Consider the following 19,642-nt stretch of genomic DNA (forward strand, 5'->3'; position numbering starts at 1 on the left):
AGTCTTTTTTTTTTTTACCCGCCCTGGTTTTTCGAGACAGGGTTTCTCTGTATACCCCTGGCTGTCCTGGAACTCACTTTGTAGACCAGGTTGGCCTCGAACTCAGAAATCCGCCTGCCTCTGCCTCCCTAGTGCTGGGATTAAAGGTGTGCATCACCGGCTTCTAGGCTAGTCTTGAACTCAAGCTTAGTCTCTCAAATGCCAGGATTACAGGAACATATCTCCATGTTCAGCTGTTTTTAGTATTTGGTTGTTTTTGTTGTTGTATTGTTTTGTTTTTAATGGAGCAGGAAAATAAGATAATACATTTGGTACGAGCTATGCATGTCTTACAGTGAATGCTCAGGGTTCCAGAGTCCCTCATTCCCCAGGGATGAGCAATGACCTTTATCTGCCAAGACAATGGTCAAACAAAGCATAGCACCACTAGACACAGCGTCTCATAGTGGTTTGGGGGAGATCCATAGCTGAGGATTCTGAAGGCCAAGCATAGTGGCTGTCAAGCAAGTCGAGAGCCTCTACTGCCGAGGTCCTCACTAAGCATCTGTCACTCACCATTGGCAGCCGTGACTGCAGCATCTGGAGCTCATCATAACCGTAAATCTGCAAGAGAATCGGTGGGTACATTAGGGACCACAGACACAGACACAGAGGGAGCCAAAACAGACACACTCAAGAATGGGACTTGGGTCAGATGTTTTAGAAGGAGAAGGATACATCAGATATGAGATAGAGACAGGGACAGACTGCTCGCAGCCCTGGCCTAACCCACCACCTCTCTTACCAGGAGGGCCTGCCAGGTGCCAGCACCTCAGCCTCAGTCCTACTCACCGGGTAAGCAGGAAGCAGTCCTCCAGGGCCCACGAGGTACTGATTGTGTAGCAGGGGAGGCACCCCTTGAGGCAGGTTTGGGGGTGCTTTGCCTAAAAAGAGAAAAACCCAAACACAATGGATCACCCATTTCTCAATGAGGTTCGTGGTCTGCTCAGGGGTCGAGGCACAGGTCTGGAAGTTCACTTATTGAGGAGGTTTTAAGAGGCTTGGGGTGTATACCTGAGGTCACCAAGGCCGTGGCCCTGGTGCTGCTGCTAGGGACGCTCACAGTGGTCCCCCCCAGGCACAGGCTGCTCACAGTGCTCATGCTCCCAGGCAGGACAACCCCTGAGGACGGGGCACTTGGAGCAGAGGTCGCCGCTGCTGAGAAGGCGGCGGAGGATGCGGTGCTCTCCACGCTGGCATGCTGGCAAAACAAAAGCCAAGGCGTGTGGGGTAGAACAGTCAGAACGAAGGGCCTATGGCTGAACAGACAGGCCGGCAGTGGCCAAGGCCAGTATTTGGTGACTCTAGTAAGCTGAGGGAGCTACTCTTAGGGATCACTGTAACACTTAGTAGCAAGGCCAGATCCAGCCATCAGGACAGTGACACTTTCTCAGACAATCCAACCAAGCAAGCAACCTATAAGGGTACTTATTGCTCTTCTAGAGGGGAAGAGCACAGCCCCTACCCCAGTACCACAGAAGAACGAACTGCAGGCATAACTAGTCTCATGGAAAGGGCAGGCATCTCTCCAAGGATGGGAAGGCAACAAAGACAAGATATTGAAAATCCCTGCCAGGCAGTGGTGGTGCACACCTTTAATCCCAGCACTTGGGAGGCAGAGGCAGGTGGATTTCTGAGTTTGAGGCCAGCCTGGTCTATAGAGTGAGTTCCAGGACAGCCAGGCCTACACAGAGAAACCCTGTCTCAAAAAAAAAAAAAAAAATCCCTATACAATGCTGTCTGAGATATATATATGAAGACAAAGAAACTATTCATGAGGTGCTGGAAAGATGGCTCAGTGGTACGACTCTTACAGACAATCTACAGAGAAGTTTTATTTCAAACATCCACATCAGAAGGCTCACAAACAACTATAATTCCATCATCTCAGGGGGATCCAATACCCCTATTCCACCATCTCCAGGGGATCCAATACCCCTTGGTAGACTCTATGGGTACCTACAATCTCACACAGACACAAGTAGATGCATGCATAGAAATAAAAAGGGTGCTGTAGAGATGGTGCAGTGATTAAAACCACAGGCTGCTCTTGCTGACCTAGGTTTGGTCCGGAGCATATACTTGGTGTTTCACAACTCTCTGTAGATTTAAATCCAGGGACTCTGATACACCCTTCCTGACCTCTGTGGGTGACAGGCACATACATGGTGCACATACAAACGTGGGCAAACACTCATTTACATTTAAAAAATATGCATAGGCATTTACATGTTTGGAAGAAATAAATGAAGGGCATTCCCTGGCTCATGCTCCCTCCTCAAAGCGTCCTGGTCTGGACTTCCTGACTTTCTAAAAACTTCTTCCCGAAAATTGTTAATCTCTAAGCATGGGAAGATAGCATGAAGGATGATTAAAGTGGGCATCCAATCACTACCACTAGCAAAGCCCCCATGACATTAATACAATAGGGTGCAACTAAATTATATCTTTTAGGCCAAGAGCAGAACAATTAAAGATATCTACAGGCAGGAATTAGAAACAAACCTATTGGTAACAAAGTGTCAAGTAAAAAGACCAAGAAACAAACTGTCCCTGCTGACCAGATGTGCCCTAGAATGAAAAGAGCACTCTCCAAGCCTTTGAGATCAAGCACACACGCCTGATCTCCTAAGAAGATGCACAGGGTTCTAAGGCATCAAGCCACAAGACTCTGGATCAATCTCAGATCAAAATTAACCAGTTTCCTGTTAACCATGGAAAGGAAGGTCTGGGTATACTGAGCAGAAGGGGTAGGCACTTACAGTGTGTGGCGTGCTTGTGGAACGTGTCGCATGTGCAGAGGTCATGCTGTTCTGGTGGCCAGAGAGGGAGCTAAGAGATAAAACAGAGGCTCACATGTCCAACCAAGTGTATTTATACACAGAAGCAATACACCTACCTGGTTTAACAGGCTATAATGAAAATCAATCAAACCTATCTCTGAAGATGCCTGGACATCAAACTTTATGCCCATAGAATCCTGTGGCAAAGTCCTGGTGGTCAGAAATGACCTACAGGGCAATTCACTATGACATATCTGATACAGCCTGGCTTCAATAAATTATAACTTTTTTTGGGTTATAATAATTGTCAAATCAGGAATGCACCTGGAAAGCTCAGAACACTGCCAGTCAAGAGAGGTTCTATGTATGTGTGACCATAACTAAGAGCAGAGCTTGAATTCCATCAGATTCTGAGTTCCAACCAATGCTCTGAACTAAATGGATCAAGAACCCTAACCAGAAGGTCTGGGTGACAAGCTAACTCCTTTTCTTGCACCCTATTCCAACAATGTATCTTTGGAGTCAGGGTGAACCTAAGTCAGATATTTATCAATCATTCTTACTCATATTAAAGTGGATAGGCTAAGAACTGGGGACAGGACAGGGACTAAGTGTGTGCTTGCGGTCCCCTCCCTCTGCTTCCCCAGGATCCTGACAGCAGAAACATTACACGTAGTCAAGGTTTTCATTCCTAGTGAGTTTGGGATATCACAAGGACAAACCCTAGGCCACATATGAAAGTTGGGTCTACACGACACGCCCCATGCTTTCTCACTGTGGTGCACATACCTGCTGAGCTGAGAGAGAGGGCTGCTGGACAGTTCAGCAGCAGCCGGGGTCAGGGAGGGCAAGGTGGCAGTGTGCTGGGCTGAGGAGGGCAGAAGTGCAGTGCAGGAGGCGGGGCCGGGCAGGGTGCTCACAGATGGGAGTGCGGAAGGGTCTGTCTTCTTTGGAGCTGGAACGGATGAAGTAGCTGTAAGACATGTACCACTTTAGCTCCAGAAGCATTCTTCAGTAGGGGAGACACAGTCAGTATCTGGTCCCATGCAGTTAAGGGGCACAGCATGGTATGTTTCCTGGAACTGTGTACAAGCATATCATCAGACAGCTCTAATCCTTGCAGCTAGGACCACAGAACCAGATGTGATAGGTTTGGACAAGGAACAGAAAATGACACCTTTAAATTGTCTTGACTCGGACATATTTCTCCCATTTCCAGAAGCTTGACATAAGCACCCAGAAAAGCTGGGCAAAATCTGAGTGTACACAGTGAGACAATTTTCCTTTCAAAAGCATGGCATGAGGGAGTGAGGGTAGATGTGGGAGACCGCCCCAGAGCATTTCCATCCACTTGGCACCAGCGAAGAAGGTCCAGGCTGCCAGAGTGCATAGGCACCTGAGGGCAAATGTGAAAGGTCTGCTCACTCAGCACTGCAGGGAGAGTGCACACCAACACCAACTTGCAAAGGCACAGTGGGAACTTTCTTGGGTTTTGTTTCAAAAGATTAATCAAAGAGCACAGATAATAAGGTTTTTATGTTTCAGGGGTGCTATGGACACAATTAATGACCTTCGGAAAAGACTCAGCATTATTACCATCCACACATATAAGTCAGATATGTGCTTGGAAACATCACTGCCTTTTCCAGGTAGGAGAGAGACCTGCTTTCCCTCTTGTAGACATCCCTGTGAGGACGCACTCTAGTCTTAACAGGAAGAGGGAGCCTGTGGTTGAGTGGATACAATTACTGATCAAAACAAGCAGTTTGGGGGCATGGTGTGGTAGCATGCATCCTTGATCCTGGCACTCAGGAGACAGAGGCAGGCACAGCTAGCACAAGGTCCAGGTCGGCATGGTCTGCACACAAGCTCCAGGCCAGCCACAGCTACGAGTGAGACCTTCTCAAAAACAAACCGCTGGTTTCCAGGGGAAACAGGCAAGTTCTGATTTTGGAGCATTAATCGCCAATCAACTGGGGCTTTCCGAATTACATTAGCCACATTCCTCTGACTGGTCTCCAGCAGCCATAAAGAGAAGAGACACTTACTGTCTACTGTGTGCTGACTTCGACCACCGCCATGTCCGTTCTACAAAGAGCAAAGAGAAAAAGTTAACAGGTAGACATGCCCAGACAAACACTAGGGCGACTCTCAATTAGGACTGCAGCAACCATATGCACAGCAGATTAACAAAGGAACAATTATCTCATCTTTTGCAACAATTTTACTTTATCTTATGTGTATATTTGGGCGGATGCATGTCCTCAGGTACCAGTCAAAGCTGGAAGAGTCTTGGAGTTACAGGTGGCTGTGAGCGGCCTGAGGCGGATGCAGGAGGGGCTCTAAACACAGGGCCACCTCTCCAGCCTGGATCTCTTTCATTCTTTTGTTTTACAAGAAAAAGAATATGGAAATAAATGAGAAGAGGCAATGCAACTAGCTTTAGTATATAACAAGAAGTAGGCATTTTGAAAACCATAATCAGAATTTAGGGAATAAAAAGTACAAGAGGCTAAAAGCATGTCTAAAACAATTATCGACTTGTTACATCATAAAAGGAAGATGAAGTCCCAATATAATGAAACTGTAAGACACTTTCCATTTTTCATGCAAATTCCATAATGCAAATAATATATAATTCTAAAATATATATGCAAATTCTAGATAGTATAAATACATATATAAAGAGTAATTTGCATAACAGGAACCAAATGTTGAAAAAATGAGATGTGATCTTAAGACACAGCTTTCTTTTGACCATGATGTCCACAAAATTAAGAACCTAAAAAAGCAACTGCTTTGAACACACTGGAGACCCTGGTGGACGAAAACAAACTGGCACCGCCTCCACAGCCAAGGGAGGACCCACAGAGTGTGCAGCGGCAGTGCACTCAAGATCCCGCCCAGGAAGAGGCAGCAGCAGGGAAAGAAGCTAACGTCCCTCTCAGAGTGACAAATGTCCAAGGGAGAGGTGGCCCAGCAGGAAAGCGTTAGCTGCTCTTCCAGAGGATCTGAATTTGATTCCCAGCACCCACGTGGTGGTTTACAGCTCCAGGTTTAAGGGACCCACCACAGCCAGCTTGAGGTGCTGAGTGGGCTTCATGCCACTCCTCAGAGGCTCCTATCCACAGCTGCTTATCCATCTCCCGAAACCCACGCCTCGCCCCTCTTTCTTTTCCCTACTCCCAGCAACTGACAGGATTTATACCTGTCTGTCCTGTTGGTTTTCTCTCAAACTCCAACAAAATGGTTCTTGAGACTGTTTGAATAGACATAGCCAGTATGCATGGACCAAGTTATTCTCAGAAGCAATAAGACAGTAAACAAAACTCCCAGTACTGGAAGCTAGATACCCTGTTCTATAATCCTTAGCCAAGAACGTCCCTGAGGTCCCCAACACAATACAAGCAATCTTCATTACTGCTAATGGATCTCATTAGAGCAAATTCTAAGACCTTACTGCTACAGCTCCACATGACAGGCATCAAGTAGACCAAGCTAGAAAACTTCTTGTCTATATACTGGCTAGCCCTTAAGGTATTAGGAGAGAGCTACCATCAACCATCTGTCTTACTCAGCTGTGAACCTTGTGTGCAACAATGCAGCCTGCTGATTAACAATGACAAGCCAGTTATGGGATAACCAATGCTTTCTGACAGCATCTGATGACTGTCCCACAGCAGCCGGTCATGCCTGGGGAGGAAGGAACTGCTTTTATTTTGAGAAATGGCACTGTGTTTCTGTCAAATTGTCCCCTAAAATATTAAGTTGGGCCAGCAAGATGGCTTTGTGAGCAAAGGCACCAACTCCCACGCAAGGCTAATGCTCTGAGTTAGATACCTGGGACACACAAAAAAGAGAATAACTCCTGTAAGTTGTCCTCTTGCTTCTACTTGTGTGCAACGCAGACATAAACACAAACACCCCCCAACACACATACACCAATAAATATACTACAATTTCAAGAATAATTTGCCAAACTGTATTTTAACTTCAAAGGAGGATAGCCTAAGAAAAGAAACTCCAAAGACCCACTTACAGCAACAGAGCCTGGAGCTGAGTCGGGTGGGCTTGCAGAGCTTTGGTATGCAATCCTGGTATGCACAGAACTCTGGTCGTAAGAGGAAGAAGTTGTTACTGGGCTAGTGGAGCTCAAGGCCGAGCTGGTCAGAGTGGAGGAGGTAACGACTGAGGTTGTGTAGGTAGAGCTCTGTACAGCACTGGTCATTGGGAAAGAGGCATTCAAGGGCTCACTGTGAAGAGGACACACACAGGATTAGACACACAACAGAGCAGCAAGATCACCACAAGGGAAATAGAAAAGAACCTAAACGCCCACCAACTACAATGTGTCCCGTCTGCTCAGGGAAAGGCTTGGCAGCAGAAGCCCACACAGGATGGATGACCTTTGAAAATGTTAAGTAAAAGATAAGAGGGGCAAACGCCACATTTTACATGACCCTAGTCACGTGACATGTCCAGCTCAGAGTTCTGACACATACTTTGTCAGAGGGTAGCAAGGATGGAGGGAACCAAGCAAGCGTGGGCTCGCTGCGAGCTGCACTAAAGCACTTCTCATGTTGTCCTCACTGAGCTCTTGACTCCATTTTGGCTTGATTTGCAAAGAAAGGACTACGCTCAGTCACAACCAAAGAAATGAGTTTGTACCTTAAAGACTTCGGGTACAAGCTGATAGGAATCTGATTACTATTTTCACTGGCTGAAGCTGCTGATCCAAACTCAGAGAGCGATGGCTCTGATCCAAATTCCAGGGCCCCAAACTGAACATTCAGCCCTGTGACATCTGAAGACCCGGGCATTTCCACTGCGGACACAGGAACCTAGGAAAGCAGAGCTCATCAGTGACAGAGGACAGGGACTTCAGCCCTCACGGGCTTATAAAAGACGTAACTTCCTTGAGCTACACTGGCAAAAACGAATGAGAACAAGAAAAGGAAGAGGAAAAAGAACCTTTTGAACAGTGAGGAAGTGGAGCAAACAACTTAATGGGTCACGGAGGAATGGTCCACATTAACATTATATTGGGGAGGTGTCAGGAGAGCAGGTAGGCAAGGATACGCTACTGCTTTCAGGGACAGATTGTCTGCCCAGGTATCATACATCCTCCAACCATGAGATACCATGCACAAGGACAAGATAACTCTCAATTACACTCACAGGCCTGCACTGGCTCTCAGCATGAGTTCATTCTAAGATTAGCCCAAGCACTAAAAGATGGCCAAATCCTCCCAAAGCAATATGGTATGCCTGAAGACATTTCACATTTTGATGAAGATACCGTCACAATGTTTTTATACCTACTTCCCAATTCATGATGGAATGCTTACCTTAGACGCTGGAGGTACCCGGCGCTTAGGAAGTTTAATATGTTTGGGCTGTGGTTGGTGGGCAGATACAATATTTTCAACAGTCATGTTAGGAAGCTGCAAAAGTCTGCTAACAGTAGAAGGACCATCTCCAGCTGTGGATTCTCGGGGTTTTGCCAGAGAAGAAAAGGACTCCAAACCAGGAGGAGGGACACTGACGGCCTGGGTCTGGTGTTGCTGTCGCTGGCTCAACTGGCTGAGAACTGGAGATGGTTCAGGCTGAGATTTGAAGTCTATAAATGGAGAAGGAAAACAATCGGCAATGAGTAGGAATCCTGGAGCACGTTTATCCTGACTCACAGGCTTTCTGAATTCTCTACTTGAAAAGAGCAGGCAATAGGAGGGAAGAGAAAACACACACACACACACACACACTTGGTAACTGGAAAGGTGCCTGAATGATCTGTTCTTCATTCCCATGCAGAGAGGGCATGATGTAGAGCTATCACACACCTGTCTATTAGGTGAGACTTAGATATATATCAATTTGCTGTAGAGTGTGTGTAGCCAGAGGTCAACACTAAATACATGTTTTCCAGAGTTGCTCTCTACCTTATGTTGTAAACATTGTATGTGTGACAAGCATGACCCTTTCCACTGCTCTTCCTGCTTGCTGTAGAGATGCAAATCCATTCCAAGGTTCCTATCAGAGATACCGACACGAGCATCTCATTAGTTCTGGAGGCCACACATGCTCATTCACACTGGCTTCCTCCCTCACATTTAGGAGGCTGAACTCAGGATGTTCAGTCTATTTTTTTTTCAATTGTTATTATATGGATGAGCTATGAAAAACAAAGTGGTAATGAATGAACGTACCAGTCATTTCTGAATACAACAAGATCAATTGTTAGACTATGCCAATTACAACCTTTTTTTTTTTTTAAATTTCTTCTGGTTGTATTGAATGGATATCAAATGCAAAAAGAAATGAATTTTGTAAAAGAAATGCAAACTGGGTGTTTGGATGTATGACTCCAATCTTAGAACTTTAGAAGGCTGAGGCAGGAGGATTGCAAGTGAAAAGTCAGCCTGGGAACAATGCCCTGTTTAAAAAGAAGAAATAAAACAAAAGCAGCGCATCTCCTCTAAATCAATTCATTTCAGCCTGGAATGCGGCATGTGCCCAAAAGGCTTCACACGGAACACTGAAACAACATACTTCTATCTTTAACCTTCTCTTCTTATTAATTATGTGGGAAAGCTAACAGCAGAAGCTGTTAATGGTGTGCTTAAATGCTGGCTGGATCCAGCATGTGTGTTAGCTGCCAATACTTTAACTAATAAGACTGGTCTGCTGTGTCTAGAATATCTACACAAACATGGTTTGTGCTTAACATCTGTTTTCCTTTATCAGATCTGTAATTATGCTATCTGTCAGGCAAAGGGTGCCTATGAATGAACCCAGCTTCCACTAGAACTGAAGGAGTGGCCCTCGCGTGCATTACTTTGAGAATAGCAAGTCATTTCATGAGGCACAGAAATCTGCCTGCCATTTATGGTAAGTGCAAAACCAAGTATGTAATCAACTCTAGGACTGAAACACCCCACCATTCCCTCACACGTGCTTTCACACGAGTATATCTGGAAAGCAAACCTTAATGGTATGTGTGTGTGTGTGTGTGTGTGTGTGTGTGTGTGTGGTGTGTGCTGATAGAAGTTTTGTATAGAAAACATCAAGTTCACACATGATCCCTTTACAAATAAAGAATAAAGCTATGACTTTAATCTCAGAACTTTCGAGACAGAGGTAGGTGGATCTCTGTGAGTTCAAGGCCAGCCTGGTCTGCAGTCATTATTTGTTATGTGTATAGGTGTTTACCCTACGAGCATATCTGTGTACCGTACCTATGGATGGGTCCATCCGGGCCAGGAGAGGATACAGGATTGCCTGAAAAAGGAGCTACAGACAGCTGTGGAGCTGGGATTCCACATGGGTCCTCTGGAAGATCAACCAGGACTTTTCAGTACTAATTCACTGCTCTAGCCTCAACTGCTTATGGTTCTTTGTTCCTTTTTTTGTATTTTTTGAAAGGGTCTTACTTTATGGTTCTGGTGAACCTGGAACTCAGTATCTAGACCAGTCTGGGCTCAAACTGATGGAGATCAGTTTGCCTACCAAGTGCTGAGATCACAGGCAGATAACAAGCTATCCACACTGGCTTGTGCTTGATTTCTGAAACAGGCTCTCACTCTACACCCTAGGTTAGTCTCAAGCGTATGGAGATCTTCTCACCTGTCTTCTGAGTGCTGGGATTACAGGTAGGAGCCACCATGCAATATTTTTGCTCTTATCTTTTAGCCGGGCATCTACCTATTCCTGTTAAATATATGCAGATACTATACAGGAAGTCCACTGACTTTAATTTTCCCAAGCTGCACATATTCTCAGAGACTCTGGACAAGTCCCTCCATACTGTTCACATACAGAAGCTCCGATGAAGAAAATATAGTAAACCAGCTCAAAAAACATCCACTTACCCAAACGACTGAGGACTGAGGGTTGGGGCGCCGAGGGCTTGAGGTCCCAAGCAGCAGTGGTGGCTGGGGGGCTCGCAGTGTCATTCTGCTGTGCGCTTGAAGCAGCGGGAAATGGGCTCAAACCTGGCGGTTTCAACTTGTCCAAAATCTGGGAGTTGGAGATGTTCACCATGTTTGATTGAGGCAGCTCTCCAAATCCTGAGCCAAGGACGGATGACTTTAAGAGATATAAAGAGAACAAGCCCTTAATTTTGACCCCAGGCTTGTAAACACACGTGTCTTCAGAAGGAAGAACACTGTAGCAGGTGTTCTTTAGAGAACAGTCCATGAAGAAATGCCACTAGGCCGTCAAAGTCCACTGAATAGAACTGTCTTCCTCCCCTATTCTAAGTGAGGTGAAGACAAGTGAAACATTTACCACAAACTTAGAAAACAAATACTTGTTTTAGTTATTAGCACTGATTTATCGTTTTTAATTCATGAGTGCTCGGGACCAAACTACAAGAGCAATAAGTGCGCTCATCTGCTAGGCCTTCTCTCCAACTCCAAAATAAACTTAAAAAAAACAAACATGTAAATGACAAAGCCAAACGCAAACCTTTCCCGAAGTGAGAGCATCTCTCAGGTAGGAAGAGCAGGGCATGCTGAGTGTTCCTACTCTATCCTAGCAGCAGGCAGTCCTGTGCTCAGATGACTAGGAACAGCAACCATCCCGAAACTAAGCAAGAGAAAAGCAGAGCTCTGTCCTCCAGAGAGTATCTCAGAGCAAGGTCGATCAAAGAAGAGGAGACTGTTATTTCTATTATCAATATTCTTCTTCTCCACTTGGGGTTGCCAAGACAGGGTTTCTCTGTATAACCCTGGCTGTCCTGGATCTCGCTCACTCTGTAGACCAGGCTGGGCTCAAATTATAAGAGATCCACTTGCTTCTGCCTCCCAAGCGCCAGTGTAAAGGTATGCAACACCATGCCTAGCTATTATCAATATTCTAAGTCTGGAATATACCAGTTAGAAAATTTAGAGTCTCCCACAGCAGACACTAAGTCATGAACAGCTGAGGCCCATCAATCACGGCTCCTGCCTGCATCAAGCTCCTGCTCAAGTCCATCTGGCTCAAGTCTACCCAAATGTGATTCTTCGCACTGGCCCAGCACCCACAGGTGCATCTACTGTTATCAAACACACTTTCACTGTGTTCACTGCTCTGCTCTCAGGAACACTCAGTATAGGGTCTCTGAATTCCAGTTACTTCACTGAACTAGTAAGACACAAGAAAGCATATTATTAACATGCATGTGTATGAAATACATACCTACACAGCATTTCAGCCCTAATCACACACATTCTGACTCTTTCTTATTTTTAATGTTATTATTAAATTGTTATTTATTAATTTCCCCCAGTGGTTATACATAGTAGCAGTGTTTAAGGTCACAGCTCTTAAAATGCATTGATTATACATAAACCAGATTTGATGGTCCAGCTCTTCCTCTCATCTCAGCAACCAGACAGAGGCTCCAGAAGTCAGAAAAACATCACACCAACAGCAACGGAAAGGCAGAGGAAATGCACGTTGATCTGTCAGTACAAACCAAGGACTTTCTTCTATATTTACTCAGCACTAGAACCGGCTCCAGATGTCCCTCACAGACTGCATTCCAAGCTTCTAAGCCCTACCTGACTGTCATCTTCACTAGCAATCCCAAAATTCTTTCTGATGAACTGAAGGCACTAAGAAGTCACATGGATCTGTGGTGACACCATCAAGGAAAACATTCCAAGGGAAGGGCCTCTAACATATTATTTTGCAATTTAAGTGGCATGTTTTATACAATAGAGAAGAAAAGTGCAAACTAGGAATACACAGACAAGAAAAACATTAAGAATAGAAACAGACTTTGAAACAAAAATCTCAGGGGAAAACAATCTCCCATGCTGCCTAGATAGTCTGCACACACAGAGGAGGGTGAGAACTGCTCCTACACGCTCTTCTCTAATCTAAGTGGGACATGGAGTGCACACATCAGACACACAAGCACACCCACAGGAAATAAAAAAGGGAGAAAGTTTTAAAAACTCACTAATAAAAAGGATGCCATCACCCCAGTCACCATTCACCAACAAGAATTCATAAAGAAGTTTTTATCTCAGCCAGGAAACTCAGCAGTTAAACTCTACATGGAATCATCAGCTATGTGCTTGGACGTCACTACATCACTGTTTCCTGGGTGAAGATCCACTGACAACACTGACTGTTTGAGGAATTAGAGGCAAGGTACGAGCCAGAGTCTTGATGGCTGCTGCCAATCGGTCAACTCCTTAAGACCCCAACTTGAAATAAAAGTGCGTTACCAAACTCTGAGGAGAATATGAGCTGGCAGAAGTGGAGTTTGCAGTCCCTGGTGCCATCTGATTGTTGTGCTGAGAATTTGTGAAGACAAGGGCTTGGCCAAAGCCCTGCTGCTGGGATGTTTCAAAGGAGTTGACTTCGGTGGCTTGGGTGGGAGGAGCAGGCTTGTGGAGCAAGGCCACCAGATCAATGCTAAGCACATGAAAGACAAACACAATCAGCTGTCATGAGCAAGTTGCACCAGCCAGTCAAATGGAGAGAACATCAGGACAAACAAAACTTAAGATAGAGAGTCATAAGCAAAACCACAGGAAAATGGAGTTTCAGAGAGATGAAAAGAGAAGCCGGTCACCAAAAACAGGTTAGAGACTCAAAGAGTGAAGTGCACTTTAGAAGGTGCATTGTAATTGCATGCCAATTCAAAGAGAGGAACTGTAATAGCTTACAGATACCATTAATGAGCTCAGATTTCTTCAATTTCCTCTCCCCTCCACCCCCTTGAACCTTTGGCTTTTATTTGTTTTGAGGCAGTGTCACTATATACACCAGGCTAGCCCCAAAATTAAGAGTTCCACGTCCCCACCCATCCCACCCCCCTGTCTCTACCGTCTCAGTGCTAGGATTAAAAAGGTGTGCCACTTCTGCAGCTTCAATTTTCTTGAAACAGAGTGAACCAATATTCTTAAAACATTAAGACCCAAAGCATGAAGCTATAGCGGAAGTTTAAATCTTAAATTTATTTGAAATATCCATATATTCTGTATTCTATCCCATAACATATTTATACATATATAATTTTCTCCCTAAAATACTTAAGAATAAAGGAATTACAAATTAGCAAAGACTCTAGCAACAGAGTATCTTATAACGCCCCATGACCTTGCCCAAAAGACCACCTAATATTCCAATGAGTATGGTGTCAGAAGAATGAGGCCGTAATAAACATAGCCAGACAAAGAAATACGTCACCCATAGAGTGGGCCCTGCAAGAGGGTCGCCAGAACGATGCTCCTGGAGGCCTTGCAAAGCTTTGCTCACTACAGCTCTCTAACTGACACTCTCACCATGCCAGTGAGCCAGGTCCTGGGCAGTCAGTCAATCAGGATTTATTCCCACACTGAGTAAGCCTCTAGCAGGGTTCTTTTTCTTATATAAACAACCATTTTTACTCTTCTGAAACCAACTTCAATTCTAAGGCTAATAATCCAAAACCTAAGTCAATGTTCTAATGTATGATATCCCAGTTTTTTTGCTTTTTGTTTTTTTCCCGAGACAGGGTTTTTCTCTGTGTAGCCCTGGCTGTCCTGGAACTCACTCTGTAGACCAGGCTGGCCTCAAACTCAGAAATCCACCTGCCTCTGCCTCCCAAGGCGTGCGCCACCACTGTCCGGTGATATCCCAGTATTCTATTCCATACATTAAAAGAGAAGCTTTGGTGAACAGCTTCTCTTTTAATGTATTCCAGTGACACAAACAAGTTATGTATATTATACATGGTGACCATAAACCTTGCAACATTACCAGAACCAAAGCAAGTTCTATTCCAAGACTCAAGTGAGTAACCATACTGCAGGGTCTCCTGTAAAAGCGCTATAGCTGGGCTTGGTGGGACCCTTTTATCTCAGCACTCATGAGGCAGAAGCCTCTACATAGTAACTTCCAGAACACCCAGTACTATATACTGAGAGAGACTGTCTCACAAACCAACAACAAACAATCGAATGAACAAACAAATGTGACTTCCAGGACAGCCAGTGCTATATACGAGAGAGACTCTATCTCACGAATGAATGAATGAATGAATGAATGAATGAATGAAGACCAGAGTTTGGAGCAGTGAGATAGCTTAGAGAATTAAGATACTGGTCACATAAACCTGTCAACCCGAGTTCACTCCCATGGTGAAGGAGAGAACTGACCTCTGACCTCCACTCACACTCATGTGGGAACATTCGCACCTTACACTCCAGACACAGACACACACACACAGAGGGAGTGGGGAGAGAAAGGCCTTAAAAACCGTTAGTATGAGGCACCCTTCACTTACTGACAAGGAAAGAAGTTGTTACCTTGGCCCAGGAAACTCAGTGGTAAAATTCCACATGGAATCATCAGCTATGTGCTTGGAAATCACATCATTGTTTCCGGGATATAAATTTACTGTCAGCATTTTAGTATTTATGAAAAAATAACTGTAAGATCAGAGCCATGAGCTCTTGATGACTATTGCTAAGAGGTGAATTCCTCAAAACCCCATACTGAAGGAACTAAACCAGGCAGGGGTGGCACAGCCTTTAATTCTAGCATTGGGAGGCTGGTGCAAGTGGATCTCTGTGAGCTTAAGGCCAGCGTGGTCTATGCAGGTTCTAGGACAGCCAACGTTACAAGATTAGATCCTATCTCAAATAAGCAAATGAACAAAAACACATACCATACTGAAGTAAGAGTGAGTTGCCAAACTCTAAGGACAACAGTCTTGGACAGCAGCGGAGTCTGTAGCTCCTGGTGTAGAAGACACCAGTCAGAAGGACTAGTTGTGCTGATGTTAAACGGTAGTCAGCAGCACACCTAACGCTGTGCGTTTTCTTATTTGTTTGTTTGTTTGTTTAATGTGTGACTATTCGCTTGCATGCATGCTCACACCCATGGAGAATCAGAAGGGGACAGCAGATCTCCTGGAACTGGAGTTATGGACAGTTTTGAGTTGCCATGTAAGTGCTGGGAATCTAACCTTGATCTTGTGCAAAAACAATTGCTCTTAACCACTGAGCCATCTCCAGCCCTCTCAACTACCTTCTTTTTTTTTTTTTTTTTAAAGATTTATTTATTTATTATATGTAAGTACACTGTAGCTGTCTTCAGACACTCCAGAAGAGGGAGTCAGATCTCGTTACGGATGGTTGTGAGCCACCATGTGGTTGCTGGGATTTGAACTCTGGACCTTCGGAAGAGCAGTCGGGTACTCTTACCCACTGAGACATCTCACCAGCCCTCAACTACCTTCTTAAAAAAATTAAAGTACCACAAGAAAATTCATTTAGTCATAAATGCAATTGAGATCTATGCACATTTCCTCTCCTATGATAAAGTCCTTAACTGTCTCACTTAGTTTGGCTTTAAAATGCTTGATTCAGATTTGTCTACTTTAAGATACATACACATTTTCCCAGGTCCTCTAGCAATTACATTTTAATTTTAAAATTACCTTTAGAACATGTGTATGCATATGTGTCTGTATGATTGGATTAAGGAGAGAACAGATTAGTCACATAGACCTTTAAACCCATTTTCAAAGGTGCTTAAATGACTGTGGACATGGTAGTACTGTAAGCACTCACTGAAGCCTGGCGTCCTGAATCAATCGACCTGAGACAATCTGACTGCTGGGAGAGCAGCCTGGACTACATAGCAAAATCATGAGGGGGAAACTAAGTAATTCAGCTATGTATACATTTGTGTTCAGTCTCATTATATACAAGAAACTATCTTTAAACTCAAGATGCATTTCCACCACCCTTTAGAACACTGGGGTTGCAAGTGAGCACACATTACTGATTCAGACTATCCAATACAGCTTTAAGAGTGTTATTATCCTGAGGTCTACATTTGCAAATAGTTCAGTCAGTAAAGAGATGTCCTTGCAAGTTTAAGGATCTGAGTTTGATATCCAAAATCTGTATGAAAAAATGCAGGGTATGGTGGCACTGTGCTGGGCAGGCCAGCCTAGTCTACTTAATAGTTCCCAGCCACTGAGAAACTTACCTCAAAGAAAGAATATAAATGTGGGCCAGGGACAAGCAGCAGGATTCAGTGGATAAAGGTAGGTCCTGCCAAGCTAGACAACCTGAGTTTGATCTATGAAACCCACATGATGCAGAAAACTGAATCCCGCAAGATGCCTGCTCATGTCTAACTTCTTCCACAAATGCGGTTTGACACATAGGCACAATGTACACGCACAAACTTGTATGCACGAACAAGCACACAACAACAAACAAATGAATAGACAAACGTAAAGCAGTACTTTTCAGGGTGGACAGCCTTCCTGAAAAACAACACAGGGCTGGCTGGCCGTACTGTAATCTCTATACACCTGCATCTTCACACAGACACACAAAGCATGCTAACCTCTAAGGCCCCTCTTCTTCTGGAATTTAAGCATATTAGAACTAATATACCTATTCAAAATGACACTTAAACTAGGGTAGAGATCATCTAAACAAATGCATGAAACCAAAGAATTTAATGTAGCAAGCTTACTTTTGTTTTGGAGACATGGTCTCTCTGTGTGGTCCTGGCTGTCCTAGAAGTTTCTAGACTAGTCCCTGAACTCACAGAGATCCACCTGCCTCTGTCTCCTGAGTGCTGGGAATAAAGGCATGTGCCGAAACCACCTGGCTTATTCTTTAAATCAGTATATAAGTAATTGCTTTAGCTAAGAATAATGATATAGACCCAGAATTCTGGAGGCAGAAGCAGGAAGAATTCTAAGAACCAAGCTGAGAGCCTGTTTGAAGAGCAGGAAATAAGTTTACTAATGTAAATAGATAACTATGGTATAGTAATTAATAACTATACTAAATAGTTATCAATGTAAATAGTTAACCAGTTATAACTAGGTTTAGCATAATCTCTAGCAAACTGCTAACAAATCACAAGAAGAGTTGTCATCCAATCACCACCGCACACAACTAATAAGACGTAAATGAAGCTCCCTCCGAAAACTGTGGGGAGAAGAGATAAAGGAAAATAGAGAAGTGAAGGAGAAATGGAAGGATCTGACTCAAAGGTAAACAGTTGTCCTATGTTCTAATTATGCTTTGAATGAGGAGAAAAAAAAGACAAAGCAGCAAAAGCCTTTACCTGTGCCCAGGTGTGACATGGTTCTCTGCTGGAGCAGATGAAGCAGTGAATACCTTTGTTTCAGAGAGCTGTATGGAAAGTTAGGAGAAAAAAACCTTTACTCTCTGTTTGCACAATACAAACCCAAAGCATGTTTGACTGGGGTCCTTCAGGCATCATTATGGTCACCAGAGGGTTAAGTTTAAAGGACTGAAACATACAAAACCATCCCAGAATCTCCCCAGGCAATGGAGCCTCAGCTCAGTACACCTGCAGGAGTGTCCTCACATGACAGAGACCAGCCTCCAACTCCTAGCCTTAGTCGGCCATTTTTGGCGACACCAGAGAGCAACAGGAGTGCTGAAAAACAGTGAATTTAGGGAAAGTGGGTGCTTTGGTGTCTTCTATTTCGTTAATTGATTAGTAATCTTTATTTCATTTTAAAGTCAGAGGCTTATTTTTTTTTACGTAAATATTTGCCTGCCGCTCAGTTCTTTCTGCACCAATAAATGATTTTAAAAAAATGTTTAAATCTTGACTTAGGTTTAGTATCGTCAACATTTTTCAGAGCTCACAGATAGGTACTCTTTTATAATTATCAATATTGGAAAAACCTCACCCAAATATATAGAATAAAATGGCAGATGGGATACTTTAGAAATTGTTGGAAAGAGTATTGTAATTCCAAGGCAAAATTAACCATTTTTATGAACTACTGAGCAATTGAAACAGGAAGATAGCCCAGAGAGAGTTATATCCTAAGGAGGTTTCCATGCTGAGAAGGACATCGTTATTTTCATGGTAAACCTTTACTGTTCATATGACAACAGAATTGTACTTACAGTGAACAGACTGCAATTCATGACACTTGGCAGCCCCTAGCCTGAGCCAGCAATGTTTGTGGTCTGTGTTCAGAAGCAAGGCTGCACAGCAGCCACGGGCATGTTACACATTTAGTCTTGGGTCCCTCGTACTCAGAAGCCTTAACTGTCACACTTGTCACAGCTCATAACCACGTACCGGGTCCCACTAACACACAATTTATGGTGCTCAGGCCTACAAACTATTTACTAATTTTAAAAGATTCATTCTCATTCCCATACAGTTGCTAACACTCATCGCTAACCAACTCCAGCTCCAGAGGATCTAACGTCTTTTCTGGCCTCTGTTGGTACAAGCGTAGCACACTTAGAAAGGAAAAATATAAAATATATGGTTCAAGTATTAAAGGGGTGCCAGGAAGTGACATGGAGCTGAATCCTATGTTCTAGGAGATAGCAGATTAAGAGATTTTAGGGGCAAGATCCTATCCAGTTAGGTTTAGATCCAGACATGCTGGCAAGCACCTTTAATCCCAGGCAACAGGCAAGCAGAGTTCAAGGCCATTATCTTTAAATATAAAAAATCTGGGTGTGGCAGAATGTGCCTTTAACCCAGCACCCTGGAGGCAGAGGATCTCTGAGTTCAACCAGTTTGGTTTGAGTTCCAGGACAGCCAGGGCCATATATAAACAGAGTCTCAACAAACAAACAAAAACCTAAAAATACCAATTTCTTTCTAAGATCCATGTGCTAGGAAAAAAAAAAGAAAAAAACAACAAACACAACAACAACAAAAACCCAACTACTTGAGAAGCAAGAGACAGAAGCCAAAAGAACTAAAAGGTAAGATGATGAAGTAAGTGGTCGGGCCTTTTGTGAAGCAGGGATGCTGTGACACAGCAAGAAGAAGGGGAAGAAAGGTCTGAACTGATGCCAAAC

At 44.0% G+C, this 19,642-nt stretch overlaps 1 protein-coding gene and 3 non-coding genes across 12 annotated transcripts in view; all 4 read right to left on the bottom strand.

Annotated features, from left to right (window-relative positions):
• The window catches only part of Ubap2 (ubiquitin-associated protein 2), an 81,704-nt gene that overhangs the window by 4,350 nt on the left and 57,712 nt on the right, over nt 1–19,642 (bottom strand). For 5 of the 9 annotated variants that reach the window (XM_006538224.2, XM_006538223.4, XM_030253757.1 and 2 more), the window contains 12 exons: nt 17,904–17,971; nt 13,043–13,232; nt 10,691–10,907; nt 8,171–8,442; nt 7,491–7,663; nt 6,862–7,075; nt 4,871–4,910; nt 3,612–3,795; nt 2,802–2,871; nt 1,054–1,240; nt 832–923; nt 556–603 (listed from right to left, as the gene is read on the bottom strand). In XM_006538224.2, coding sequence (XP_006538287.1) covers nt 556–603; nt 832–923; nt 1,054–1,240; nt 2,802–2,871; nt 3,612–3,795; nt 4,871–4,910; nt 6,862–7,075; nt 7,491–7,663; nt 8,171–8,442; nt 10,691–10,907; nt 13,043–13,232; nt 17,904–17,971 — 1,755 coding nt within the window. Of the gene's footprint in view, nt 1–555; nt 604–831; nt 924–1,053; nt 1,241–2,801; nt 2,872–3,611; nt 3,796–4,870; nt 4,911–6,861; nt 7,468–7,490; nt 7,664–8,170; nt 8,443–10,690; nt 10,908–13,042; nt 13,233–17,903; nt 17,972–19,642 lie in introns of those variants that run through there. The other 4 variants (XM_006538226.4, XM_006538225.4, XM_030253758.1 and 1 more) reach the window with 3 other exon arrangements.
• Gm22888 lies at nt 4,395–4,471 on the bottom strand. The gene has a single exon (XR_003955542.1). It is a non-coding gene; the product is annotated as a small nucleolar RNA SNORD121A (small nucleolar RNA).
• On the bottom strand, nt 12,840–12,920 carry Gm24837. The gene has a single exon (XR_003955541.1). It is a non-coding gene; the product is annotated as a small nucleolar RNA SNORD121A (small nucleolar RNA).
• Nucleotides 15,114–15,191, bottom strand: LOC115490070. Its single transcript, XR_003955540.1, has one exon. It is a non-coding gene; the product is annotated as a small nucleolar RNA SNORD121A (small nucleolar RNA).

This window comes from Mus musculus, chromosome 4, assembly GCF_000001635.26.
Source record: "Mus musculus strain C57BL/6J chromosome 4, GRCm38.p6 C57BL/6J".
Lineage (NCBI taxonomy): Eukaryota > Metazoa > Chordata > Mammalia > Rodentia > Muridae > Mus > Mus musculus.